Below are 13,796 nucleotides of genomic sequence, written 5' to 3'. Positions count from 1 at the left end.
GTGTCAACAAAAATAAGTTATTATGAAAGCGTAAGAGGATACCTTCATGAACCAGAGTAGCTCTGAGTGGAACAGCTGATTTGCAGAGTGATCCGCTGCTTCTCTGCACTGGCGCTAGTTTGTGTACATGGCCGAAGTATGCTTGAAAAAAAAAGGTACAAAAATAAACGGCTGTCTGGCGGCAAACTAAAGCAGTAAAAAAAGTACATTATTTAGCGTACAATTGAATGGATTATTTTTTTAGGTAATCATTTAAAAATGTGTTGGACTCTGACTTTTTTCGACATCCACATCCCCTCGAAACTCCGTAATATGACCGCGCTGATCACCATCTAAATAAGTTACCATATTAACTATGCATAAGTACCTAATACAACCCCACTTCAAAATCACGGAACTATCCCTTTACCTGTCGCTTTAATACTTACCTGACATGTATAATCATGACAAGCTAGCTACAACACATATCTGAAACGTGCTACATTCAGTACAATTTAAAATGGGACAAACACAGATCTGAGAGCACAACAGCTGATCTTTTCATGTGTTATTTAGATGGTTCTTCGGCCTAAATATTAGTACTAAAATATACTATTTTTGATCAATCACTTTCCAGCTTTGTACTTTGGTGGCCCCAAATGCTGGCAGGAGAAATTGCGATATAAAGAATTAACGTAATGTTGCTTTTACTTAATCTTGTCTCAAAATGATTTAGCATTCACATTTAATTGTTGTTTTATTGTAATTTCCCAGCTAAATGCTGAGACAACTGTTAGAAAAATTGCCAGAATTTGTGATTTACTTATATTTACACCCCCCATTTTGGGGAATTAGTCTGATGGTCAAGTTAACATTTACATGACAGGAGACAGAAACAGAGTTCAATCTCAAACCATACCATCCTGCCGAATTTCACCTTAATTGTTACCTTTGGGCCACAAAACCATTTAAATTTCACACAAAAAAGAAAAAGAAACACACATTGATCAAAAAATAAGAAAGCATGAAAAAAATAAACATAAATGGAAAAGGATCAGCAGAAAACAGGCTCAAAGTAATGTCTAAAGGGCAATAAGTTACAGTTAAAGTGGTCTGGAAGACAATATCACAAGCATGTAAACACAATAGCGTATGGATGAAATAACATCAGATGAAAGGGTTTTGTGGGAAACATCCATGAACCGTTTCATATGCAAAACCATTTTTTCCACCCTACCCAATGAATTTTGTCCCCGGCGGGCCAAGCTGGAGGATTCTGCTAACCAAACTCTCCCCCTCATTAAGAGGTGGAGGGGCAGTGGGGAGGTGAAGTTTACTGTGTGATCAACCAAGCGTCCATATGCAGCAGTGAGGAAGAAAGAGGACACACAATCTTTTGGTTGGGTGCAAAATAGAAACCTTGGATCTAATGTGCAATACTTGAGTGAGATTATCACACTTTTGAGGCCCAAAGCATCCAAAATTAAATGATGATAAATAAAATGTAAAAAAAATGTAACTTGCTTTGAAATATTATTTGTTTCACAATTTATTTTTTATTTAATAATTAATTGATTTAATCAAATTGGAACACACTGGGTCTCTTTATATTTGGAAGTTTTTGAATTAAAGAAATTTGATTTCTGTGGCTGAATCTATGTTTTAGGTATGGTGTCACCACACTCATGCCAAACAACAAATAAATGTAACCATTTACATTGTTAATAGGAACAATCTTCCTTAGTTAATGTGAGGAATGTTGATATTTAACTGTGGAGGTTATGGATTCCAAATCCTCAAGGATAACATACTGTATATACATAAAACAAGAACAACATTTCTCAGTTTGTGTGAGGGAGAACACGTCTCATATCAGGGATGGATTGGATAAATATTAATATAATGTATAACTCGTAACTGTAAGCTTTTTATACTGTACAATCAATATTACCTAAAGAGTTTGAAGGAACATATCAAATCATTCATGGTGCAATACATTGGTCTAGAGGAGGTGGAGTTAATTTGAAAGGCTTACGCATTACAGGTTAGGGATGAAGCTAAAAAGAGTTAGACTGCAGCTGTTAAAGAAAATAGGACAGGCTGAAGAGCAAAGATTATCCAAACCCTGGCGCTGGGAGAAAGCAACAGCAGATACAGAAATAGTTTTAGTAAGGCAGAAATTAATCTGAACGAAAAAGGGCAGCAAGTTGAAAGTTTCTTATGAAATAGAATTCAGGTCAATCAACAGCCTGAAGGTTGAGGTAGTACTTTTCTTCCTGTCTTACTAAAGATCTGTCTTACACTGGACACACATCTTTAACTGATTACTTACTACTTTTTAAATAACATTTTCCATTTTCATCTACGTCAGGACATATAAAAAGTGAAAAGGTGTGGGTACCACTGCACTTATTTTTAAGAAGCACCACTAACTATTCCGGGAAATATGCTACGTCTTCATGTAGTATCGATATATTTACCTTCTGGTGTCTGCAGATTTGATATTTAATTTTTTTTTCAGTCCTCTACATTTCCTAACTTCCAGGCTTTTATTCATGAATTCATCCATCGTGATGATGGAATGAATGAATGCCTCACCTGTACACTTACCCGAGAAATTGGGCTCCTGAGGGCCCGACCTCGATGAGTCTGCTGGCCAGGCCTTCTCCCTCAACCATCGGTGGCATGGAAGCCAAACGGTGCCTCTTCACCAGCCTACAGGTCACCCGTGTGGGCGCGCTGCACTTCCTGGGAGGGATGATGATGCGCAGGCCATTGTGTCGACAACCACGCATGGCTCCACCCCTGGCATCCACCATAAAGCTGACCAGGAAGCTGGGTTGGAACAGGAAGTATTTCCACAAATTAAAAACATAAATGGTTATGTCCATTAAGTGATGAGTGTAGACACCAAAGCTACTAGGTAAATTGGATGCACTAGCAGCATCTCAAAAAATACAACAGAGGGCTAAAAGTTCCTGGAGTCTACCAAAAATATGAACACATAGTTTCTTGTTTTTACTGGAGCTTTAAACCATAACAAAGTCTTCATCAGCAAATGGCAGTTGAGTGAAGATTATTTTGTCAGCTGATGATCCTAAGGTCCAAGAATGTAGCGTCAGGCTCAACATTTAAGTCGGTAGGGATGAATGTCAGAAAAGTGATCTGGGAAAGGAAATGTTTGATAATCTACCTTTCCACAAAAGGCAAGTGGATGGTGCTTAAATGAAGGTTATTTAGTCAATGTAAACATAAACCTGGCAATATCAGCTTCATGGGTTTTAAATATTTTGGTGTTTCTTTTTCTCAACACTGAATGGACGAGAAAAGCAACAGTGCCAAAAGGCTCTTGAAACTTCACAGTATTTGTTCCACCACTGAACATGAAACTCTTTGATTTCACTTCACATGCAAAATGGCAAATACTGTATGCACATGGATCACACATCTGAATGAAGGAGGGTGTATGGGTGTGATGAGGTTACATTGCAGTATGATCCGCGCAAGTAACCGCACCAAAGTCTGAGGTGACTGCATGATAGAGTCTTCAATGAGAGGATAGTGGCTTTAATAAAGCAAACATGACAATGATTAAAACACACAAGTGACATAAAACACACAAGTGACAAAAAACACTTGTTATTGAATTCAGCAATGCAACCAGTAAAACAGCAGACAAAGACTGTTGTCCTCTTCTGCTGTGCTTTTTTTCTGTATGGTAAGAATATGGTAATAAAACAAAACTTATTTTTCCCAATGACAGAGTATATCAATACTCCCCTTAATAAGATTATTGTCCTGTATTTGGCACAATAATAAGCTGAATATTGTTTAATGCCTGGTAGGTACAGTATGTAAGTGGGAAACCACAATTCACAAAACACTGTGTGAAATCAAAGGAGCTATATTTAAGTTTTCTCTGCTGTTGTACATGGTTTCTTGTTGGGAATTGGCGGTGGTGATGGTCAATTGGCAAGAGTGAGCAGCTGGTAAGCATGCTAGCTTCAGTTGTGGCATTGAGAGAATAGAATTGGGGCAATGCAATAGTTAACATTTGCGTTGCTTTCCACCACCGGAGACAATTCTTCAATTAAAGGAATGAAGTTTGACGCAGAACTTACAACATTTCGCCTAGACTGATGAATAATCAGTTGTTTATGCTAACATTGGCAATGTAGCACTAGCAAAAACTTACAAATAGCCCCTTTAAGAAATATGTCCTCAACCTTTTCCACCCCTCAACATCACAATTTATTTCCTTAAAGGTTCAGTGTGTGGGAATTAGAGGGCTCTATGGAGAGAAATTGAATATAATATTCATAGCTTTGTTTTCATTACTGTATAGCAACCTGAGACTAAGAATCATTGTCTTTGTTGTTACCTTTGAATTAGACCTTTATCGCTTTACATTTATTTAGCTGACGCTTTTGTCCAAAGCCACGTACAATAATTGCATTCAACCATGAAGATATTTATATTTAAATGTCTGGAGCGTAGAGGCTTGCTATGTTGCACTTACATGACTCTACGGTAGCCCAGACTCGACAAACAAAACGCTGGGTCTGGAGAAGGGCTTTCATGTTTTTATGTTACCTGAAAGCCACCGTAGGCTCTCCTACACACTTGAAAGAGGAAGGTGAAGTAAATGTTAATAAGTTGGTTGCAATTTGCCAAAACACCACTAGATGCCCCTACATTCCTACACACTGGACCTCTAACATAAAATTATATATCATATTGTGGCCTGCTGGAACCAAATGAAAGATATGTAAGGCAGTGTCGGTTGAGGACAGTAAAATACACAAACACCTCTCCACCAGGAGAGCACACTGTGGGGGGAGGAAGTGAATGATGAGGATGAGAATGATGTAACCAAGGTGCAGAAGGTCACCTGCTGTGGTCTCCATGATCATGGCACGGAGAGGAATTGCTAAAACAACAACCACATCAGCAGAAAGGAATCAAAGGTCAACCAGAGACAAGTGAGAGAAAGAGGAGCCCAGAGAGGAAACACAGCTAGACCAGACATGAGACATCCAGAATAAAGACAAGAGCCAACTTGTTGTTGAAGACAGTTACAAATTTAACCAGTGCTGACATAATAACTTGAATTGTTGCTGATTAAGTATGTTGAAATCAGCATTAATGCTATTTCAACAAATAGATTTAGCAAGAACAACAAAAAATGTAGTTTATACGACCACATTTTGAGCTAAACATATGTAACGATATATTGTCCATGTAAACATGGGCAATATCATGTTTCCCTATGTTACATTAAACAATTCAACATTTTTTGATTTCCTTCAATTTTTCCTAAAATGAGATGAGCAGATCTATATCAATTTCATGTCTGTGTAAAGTTTAGATGTGATTAGCCTAGCTGAGCTTAAAGACTGGAAACAGGGGGAACAGCTAGCTTGACTCTTTTCAAAGTTTTGTAAAATCATCAATTTAGGGTTTTTACTATTTCTAAATGTTTAAACAAACATACAGAGATATGTTGAAATATAGAATATCCTAGAAATTCTAGAATTTGTAGCAATTTCTTCACTGATATCTAAAAAAAAGATGTATAAAACCAGAATTTAAGATAAAATTAAAAGAGTCAGGGCTCATTACAAAATAGAAATATGCAAATATCTTTACTGCACTCGTGCAGTATATTTCCAACAGCTGCCAATGGAGAGAAAGACTCCCTGCAGGCACCAGGGACATAACAGATAATTTAAATTCTGAATTTGAAGTTTACTAACCCGTTAAGAAATACTATAACTAAACGTAATCAACCACTTAGAACATACTAGCAGCTCTGCTATCAGGACTCGGATAAGATTGGATTAATTGTTAATGCATATTTATGAATGTTAAGTATACACATGCACATAACTGCACATTTTACCCACATCCCGTCCACATATTTCTAAAAGGTCAGAGTGTAACTTTTATTATTTGGTCTCCTGTCATTGTGTACCATTGCTTTCTCCAAACTGACTGTACATACCCAGAGTGGATAGGGCTGGAGGATAAAGCCACATTGTCCAGGTTTTCTGTTGCCCAGCTCATTCTGTATGAATCCCTCTCATTCTCCCTTGCAAGTGATGAAACCTGGAATGTAGTATGTAGAAATACCAACTGAGGTTAATGGCCTTATAATTTCTTTGCTAAAAAGATGTAATTCAGGTGAAGTACTGACTCATTTGCGGGTGAATTATTATCGATCAGATTAGTTCTGTTAGCTTGTGTTTAATCCCCCCTGTCTTTTCAAATCTCTGTGTTGTCTTTCGCGCCTTAATGTACTGTAGAATGGTTCCTATCAGTGTTACAATATTAGATTATATTCATTCTTAGACATGTAAGCAGGGCTGAATGTTGACGAGGTGTAGATAATTTTCACTGCTCCATATAGTGATTGGTAGATTTATCTATGATGGAGTATTGTGCTTTATAAATCAATCATAAGTTTTGGAGGTAAAATCTTCAGCTTCAGATGTATGGGGTAAAACGTACGATATTTCCCTCTGAAGTGTAGGAGATTGGAAGTGTAAAGATTCAAGTACAGTACAAGTAAACGCAGTTGCTTTCCATCACTGATACAAACAGCATCATGTCAGAAATGTGATATTTCAACTACAGTGGCTGTGACCATGGTGGTCGTACTGTACCTGGTGGCTGGTGAGCATTTCCTCCATCAGGCCTTCGTGTTTAGGGGAGTAGTAGCTTTGGTGGGTGGGGGTGAAGGACCTGTCTGAACTGCAGCAGAGAAGAAGAAGAAAGCAGTGAAGCCAGAGATGCTGAGTGGTCATGACATTAACAGAAATCACAGCAGGGCGGGAAGCTAATGAGCACCATGCTACACTCTAAAGCTCATTTACAGTTTTAGAAATATGGATAAATGTCCACAGGGAAATGACACTTTACTATTTGGCCAGCGTCAGCACATACCTTTGCATTCGACTATGGAGACATGACAAGGGAGACCAACGATGACGTATGACCAGGCGAGGTTGCAAAACACACACACACACACACACACACACATCGACACAAGAATACAGTACAGATACAGATCGTTAGTTGTTGAGTTTGTATGAAAGGTTTTGTCAGTCCACACACAGGGAATACCGATTCATGATACAGTTAGAACCAGCATTCGCAGGACTACTGTGTCAGTAATTAGACAGGAACCAAGTCAAAACATGGACTGTATCAAAATAGAAACATAACCCCCTGACTGTTTGAGGGAAAAAATTATTATTTGTTGTGAAAAAGTGAAAAACATCAGTCATGTTCTCTGAAAATGTGTACAAAGCACATGGCACAAAATAATCGTTCAATGGAGCAGACGGGCACTTGTTTAAACAGATGGACATAAATATTTGCTTTGAGTCAGATGCCAAAACGTGTAAATAGAAAAAAAGAGATTATATTTTTTATTTGATCAAACCTAAAAACGATTGTTGCAGTTCCTTGTTAGCTAAAACGTGCTAGTGTCCTAATGTACCTGTCAGTGCGTCCTCCCTCCATGCTGAAGCTGAGGTAGTTCATTCCATCCAGGTACTGCCCCGGAAGGGAGTCGTCCCCCAGCTCCCTGAGGTCCTCAGCCCTCAGGTACTCCCCTCCGTCGCCTGTCATCGTGTCATCACCTTTGGAGAGCAGACATAGGGATGGAGGTGAGCAAGTTCATTAAAAGGAACATCTGGCCTAGGTAATCACTAATACAATATGAATATAGACAGTAAACATGTTAACATATAACTTAGAGATTAAAGCAAATTAGCATAAACTAAACTACTGGAAGTGGATGAAAGATGTAATTATCTAATGCTGGTCAGAAATGCAGCTTCAACTTAGTTTCGCTGTTTTCTTACACTAAGCATACTCCATCTACTGATCGTCGTCTAACCCCACACAACAAATGCACGTTATGGGAACATTCTCTATGGCCTTGCATCATAGTGATAAAGCTCTACTGCTGTTCCACTATTGGACAGCAGGGGTCAGCATCACTATTGGCTACCTGGGCCAAAACAGTTTTCATCGCCATGCACACATTAAGTCTTCGATTCTAAGACCCATGCTCTTTAGAAAAAAAGGAAAAAAATATTTTTGTTTATAGCAGACCCATTGCTGGCACATGGATATTTATGGGATGTGATACATTTTAAGTAATATACAACTATACCAATAAACAATATATTTTAGTGTGACTATTTTAACATCAGCAATAAGCAGCAACATTTTCAATATTTAAAAAAAATTGTTCTTGATTTATTCATGTCAATTCATGAAAATCCCATTTGGATCAGCATTAGAGAACGTTTCTTATAATAATAATAAATTATGGAATAATGATGACATAATGAGATAATTCCAAGTTGTATTTGTCCATTGGGTAGTATCTAGTAGATGGTGAAGATGGGATAGGAACAGGGGCCTGAGAGGGTAGTGTGTGAGGTGGTCACTATGTGATACTACGGTAAATACTGGAGTTGTAGCCAACTTTGGCCCAGGTCTGGCAAAAAGCATTGTGCTAGACCAGCAAAACAAGACAGGCTGTCTACTGTAGTTAGACAGAGATGTTCTGGTGCCAATAGAATACTGGCTACCTGGAGAGGGAAGAATATTAGAAGGAGAACTCATTCAACACAGCTACCAGAAAATCTTCCCTGTATCTCACTCCTTCAAAGAAGGTCTCTGTTGTATTTGTAATACAAATAAATCACAAACTTTCTGCCATTTGACGACTCCAATTACAAATTAGCCAAATTTATTAACAAAACATTCCCGGGCTATGACAACAAATGAATATTGCAATGCTAATGCTGACACCCACTCGACACAGATAACAAGCGCAGAGCCTGAGCTGAGTTGAGGTGGGGATTAGTTTAGAAGCATTCCAGGGCGTCAGTATTTCCTGGTGTATTCCTGTACGGCTAGAAAGAATCTTTGAGGTGACAACACTGTGGGTACAGTATGTCAGGGATTATTTTTACTGGTGTTATTTGTTGCTTTGCTCCAGAGAAAACAGGAGTGTAGCTACAGTAACGAGTGTAGTACTATGTAGCAACCAAGTGTAGCTAACAAGTACAGTAGTGGAAGAAACAAGTGTAGCTTTCTACTCAGAGTGGAATCAATTCCTTTAAACATCAGGAAATTATGTGTATAGACACTTTGCCAAAAATGTCTTAGCATCACTTGGTATCCAAATATTATGGTATAATATTAGCAGTAACTTAAGTGGCATCTTGACAAACAGCAGTTATCACAGACTCATTCGTCATGCAAAACACTCTGCCCCATTCTCGGGTAAAATCAGCACAGCAATCCTCACACTAAGCACCGCGCTGAATACCTTCCATGTCCGTGGGGTCATCGGACATAACATCATCATCATCAATGGTTTTCAAGGCTGAGGATGGACAGCACAGTCACTCACTACCTCCTAAAATCTTAACCTTACAACATTGTATTTTCCAGCATGTTAGCAAACAGTTGCCTAAATAAATCATCTAATGAATCTAAGTTCAATATTCACTCTCTTTTAGCTCTAGTTTGGTCACTACCCGCTGCTAACTCTATATGTACAGCAGTTTGTCTCTAATTGTGTCTGTCCTACATGGGCCAGGAGTGGCCAGTAGTGGCCAGTGTGCCTGCAGCATGTGTTACATGACCTACCCTCTTCATCTGAGACATCCAGCACTTCAGTCATGGTCTCTGGCACGTTCAGCTTGTGTTTCTCTGTCACCGTCTGGCAGCATGGCAGAAAACCATAGTTCACTTCACAATGTCTATTAAACTCAAATGATTGCAATTCAAAGATCTACTGTTTCAAATGATACTCTTTGAAAAGTGATGTTCAATGAATGATCTCTCCATAGATGGAGCATCAGCAAATGTTGTGGGTGTGTGCGACGTACCGTGGTGGTGGTGATGATCTCCTCTGTGACGACCCTCAGTGTGTCCACGACAGAGATGTAGCCCAGCCTCCGAGCAATACCCAGAGCAGTGTTACCATTCTGCACAAAAAAAAAAAATTAGACGTGTGTATGTACAGCACTTGTGTGTGTGTGTGTGTGTGTGTGTGTTTGTGTGTGTGTGATTGTTTTTGTATGGTTGAGTGTTTACACACCACAGTTATAGCGTTGGGCTTGGCGCCGTATTGCAGCAGAACATTGATGATGTGTGTGTTGCCTTGCTGGGCTGCCTGGTGAAGGGGGGTGTATCCATTCTGTGAGGGAACAAAAAGCACAATGTTAAAATGTAAAAATGAATCGAAACATTATGTCTGTCCAATAATACTTTTAGGGTCAGTTCACCCAATTACATCCATTATACAGCATTCATTCATTCACAAATAACAAGATATATTATAATGTATAATGTATTATTATAATAATAATAAAAAGGCTTAAGTAAAAAGGTCTGTATGAATCCCCATGAAGAAATACCACAACAAATTAAAATTAAATCACTTTCATTGCATCAGAGAGGAGGCAGAAATTCCTGATACATAAAACCAAAGTATTTGCAAGGGTAGTATAAATAAGTGAGACTATTTTTTTTAATAATTTGAGTTAACAAACCCTTTAATACGATGTTGGCAATAGGGGAGTATAAATACTTTCAGCAATAAGAGCACAATGCATGTGCTGGTTGTAGTTTTGTTAGTCCAATACAAGAGACCCCTTAACCAAAACAAAACAGTTTCCTGTTACATCTGCCCTCTGTGGCATCAACTGCCTATTTTACATTCAAATTTCATCTGAATGTTGTTTACCCAAATAGCTTATGATACATCTAGACAGTTAATGATGGTAAAATGCCACAATGAAGCTGCTGTAGCTACTGCTGTTGCTATATATACCCTTGCTTCAGTACCTTGGTTTTGGCATTGACACCGGCTCCATTCTGAAGCAGGAAGTTGACCATCTTGGCATTACCGTAGTGACATGCTACAATTAGCGGGGTGTATCCCAACTGCAAAACAACAGCAAATGCGATTCAAATAATTAACCACAAATAACACAAAAATTCAACACTTGCATTTATGGAGAAACACTGTAAAAACACTGTCACAGAGGATAATTGACTTAGTTTGAATAATATGATCTTGTAACCAGAAGGTGTAAAGCTACAGGCAGAGAAACAGAATGACTGTTCATACTTTGGTCTGCTGGTCGAGGTTGGCTCCGTTTCCAGTGAGGATCTCTGCAACGGCCCCTTTGTCTTCCTGGGCTGCCAGATGGAGGGCAGTCAGGCCGCTCTGCATGAGACAGACACACACACACACACACACACACACACACACACACATTAACTGTATTCACAACAGACCATATTCTGCCCAACCCTCCAATACTATCATGTACTGATCTGACAGTCTACGGGATGTATAATAATGTGAATGTTTCTGATTTCCTTTGTGATTAAATACTGTAGTGTTGAATCATGAAATACCTTGTCATACTAGCAGTATAATCAATTTTGATGCAACTTCCCCGAAAAACACGTGCCTTTTATGGTTAACTGTTATTGACGCATTACTCAAAAACAAACCAGGTCTCCACAGTACCTTGGTGGGAACGTTGACCTCGGCTCCTTTGCTCATGAGCAGGGCAGCCATGTCTGTGTGGCCCTCCTGGGAGGCCAGATGGAGCGGGGTGACGGCCTGCTTGGTCAGGACGTGGGTCTTGGCTCCATACTGCAGAAGAACTGTGGCAATTTTCATCTGGTTCTTCTTCGCTGCGATGTGGAGAGGCGTGTAGCCATTCTGATTCAGAAGGTCAGGGGGGAGAAACTGGTGTCACAGCTGAAACTGTAACAGGACTGCTTGTTGTAAAGTAACTATCATGAACCAACTTGGTTCACTGTTGTCATCGCTGAGTAAAACTTCAGCTGAGTTTCCATTATTGTTTGTTATCATTGTAGTGCTTCACAAAATGGAGGACCTGATCATTTGGTCCTTTGTTTTGAAGACAAAGGAACAGACTGGAAAACTCTGACTCCCAGAATGCTTCACTTATCACACCTTGGTGTGACCTCTCCTACAAGCTCCAGCTGCCATTGGTCACTGTGTGCCCCAGACCCAGGGGGTCATCAGGCTGGAAAGTCTCGTTTTACATCAGTGGCAGACACAAAGTCTAGTCAACTGATCAAGCTCAGAAACCACCAAGCAGTGTTAGTGTTGAGCATCTAACTCTGTGGAGGACACAAAAAGGACACTGAAACCACACAGCACGACTGCTCCATCTTTCTGGACACACAAATGGATCCCAAAAGGACTATTCTTCTTCTTTTCCATGGACTTGGTAACGTAACTTGGGCATACAGCATTGCATAACGCAACACGGCAAGCATAGGAATTTGTTCACTTAATGTTGTTGTTATATCTATCAATAGGTTATTTTGGTGTTATGACCCTGTGACTAACCCTCTCTTAACCTGAAACTCTTTGTCCTGCAACAAATGGCCTTATCAAAGAAGCACAGCATGTGGCCGAGCCGACACCTCTGATGCCGCCATTTTGTAGTTTCTTTGTTCACCGCCATCTTGTTTGTAGTATTTCTTAGACCTTTGACCTTTATGGCAACCCCTAGTCTGTGTACTCACACAGACACACACTCTCAGACTTGTATATATTTTGTTTGTCAGATTAGGTATTGTTGTTTCAACTTGTCTTTTAAATTAATGTTATTAAATATGCAGTCTGGTCTATTTAATGTTGCACCTCTGACCGGAAGAACTCCAAATCCTTCAACCTCTGCTAACTACCAAGGTGGTGATTCTGGTGGTATTTACAAATTTAATTATCAATCAAAATTCCAAATTGATAGTTAGCATATTGTAAATGAGACTCAATTAATTAATTGGCTATCATTTCCCTTCTTTTGATGGGTGGTGCCCCGAGGAACTTCGATATTAATTCAAGTTATTATTTCATATTAATGTTTTTATATTAATATTTTATTATTTTGATAGCCATAACTGATCAATTATATTGCTTAGACAAATGGTACTTTCACCAATGTCCAGGCACAACATCGTCATCAGCTTAAAACTGAATTAAAGAATGTGGGAAATTTTCAGTTCAGCTTTCAACTCCTGGCAACAGCTCTCCCATCTCTGCGTCGTTTACTGTGGCCTCTCACCTTGGCCATGGTGTGGGGGGAGGCTCCTTTGTCCAAAAGCAGGAGCGCAACCTTCTGGTTATCGTAATGTGCTGCCACATGGAGCGGGGTGAGGCCATTCTGAGAGGGATGGACGGTGAGCGCAGATGAATTTAACAGCAATTAGTGCAGCATGAACACCACACACAGAATTAGAAGTATGTGTTAAAGACTGCAGGTTGGGATGAATTAGAGTTATATTAGACAGAAAAAGCTGTAAGGATCACTGGCTGGGTCCTTAATATGACAAAAATTTCACAGTAAAAACTCTAAATATAAACAAATGGATATCAGTTCATAAAAAATAGTAAATAAAAATAATTGCATACCTTCCCAGCAAAATCAGGTGCTGCGCGACGCTCGAGTAGAAGTTTGGTTACATCCAGGCTTCCGTACTTGGAGGCGACGTGCAGGGGAGTAAAACCTTTCTGTTGAGGAAAACAAAAGAAAAGGGAGATTAAGAAAGGTGTATAAAGACAGTGAATACAGGATATTCACATACACACACACACACACACACACAAACACACACACACACACACACACACACACACACGGTAACTCAGTTCATTACATTTTTAACATTGATGCAGGAGCCAAAAACTATTTTCCTCCTCCCTGTGCAGAGCTCAGATGAAAGTGAAGCTT

General features: G+C 39.3%; 1 protein-coding gene across 34 annotated transcripts in view; it reads right to left on the bottom strand.

The window, feature by feature from the left end:
* ank2b (ankyrin 2b, neuronal) overlaps nucleotides 1-13,796 on the bottom strand; it is a 162,283-nt gene that overhangs the window by 31,790 nt on the left and 116,697 nt on the right. For 19 of the 34 annotated variants that reach the window (XM_035626268.2, XM_035626275.2, XM_035626263.2 and 16 more), the window contains 16 exons: nucleotides 13,478-13,576; nucleotides 13,131-13,229; nucleotides 11,555-11,752; nucleotides 11,147-11,245; nucleotides 10,861-10,959; nucleotides 10,112-10,210; nucleotides 9,900-9,998; nucleotides 9,658-9,730; nucleotides 9,335-9,391; nucleotides 7,484-7,625; nucleotides 6,925-6,936; nucleotides 6,645-6,732; nucleotides 5,984-6,087; nucleotides 4,871-4,909; nucleotides 2,590-2,814; nucleotides 1,217-1,315 (listed from right to left, as the gene is read on the bottom strand). In XM_035626268.2, coding sequence (XP_035482161.2) covers nucleotides 1,217-1,315; nucleotides 2,590-2,814; nucleotides 4,871-4,909; nucleotides 5,984-6,087; nucleotides 6,645-6,732; nucleotides 6,925-6,936; nucleotides 7,484-7,625; nucleotides 9,335-9,391; nucleotides 9,658-9,730; nucleotides 9,900-9,998; nucleotides 10,112-10,210; nucleotides 10,861-10,959; nucleotides 11,147-11,245; nucleotides 11,555-11,752; nucleotides 13,131-13,229; nucleotides 13,478-13,576 — 1,631 coding nt within the window. The remainder of the gene's footprint in view (nucleotides 1-1,216; nucleotides 1,316-2,589; nucleotides 2,815-4,870; nucleotides 4,910-5,983; nucleotides 6,088-6,644; nucleotides 6,733-6,924; nucleotides 6,937-7,483; nucleotides 7,626-9,334; nucleotides 9,392-9,657; nucleotides 9,731-9,899; nucleotides 9,999-10,111; nucleotides 10,211-10,860; nucleotides 10,960-11,146; nucleotides 11,246-11,554; nucleotides 11,753-13,130; nucleotides 13,230-13,477; nucleotides 13,577-13,796) is intronic. The other 15 variants (XM_035626282.2, XM_035626283.2, XM_035626284.2 and 12 more) reach the window with 10 other exon arrangements.

The sequence above is a fragment of the Scophthalmus maximus genome, chromosome 2 (genome assembly GCF_022379125.1).
Source record: "Scophthalmus maximus strain ysfricsl-2021 chromosome 2, ASM2237912v1, whole genome shotgun sequence".
NCBI classification, from domain to species: Eukaryota; Metazoa; Chordata; class Actinopteri; order Pleuronectiformes; family Scophthalmidae; genus Scophthalmus; species Scophthalmus maximus.
Note: the sequence above shows the minus strand (reverse complement) of the source record. Positions and strands in the feature narration are given on the sequence as shown.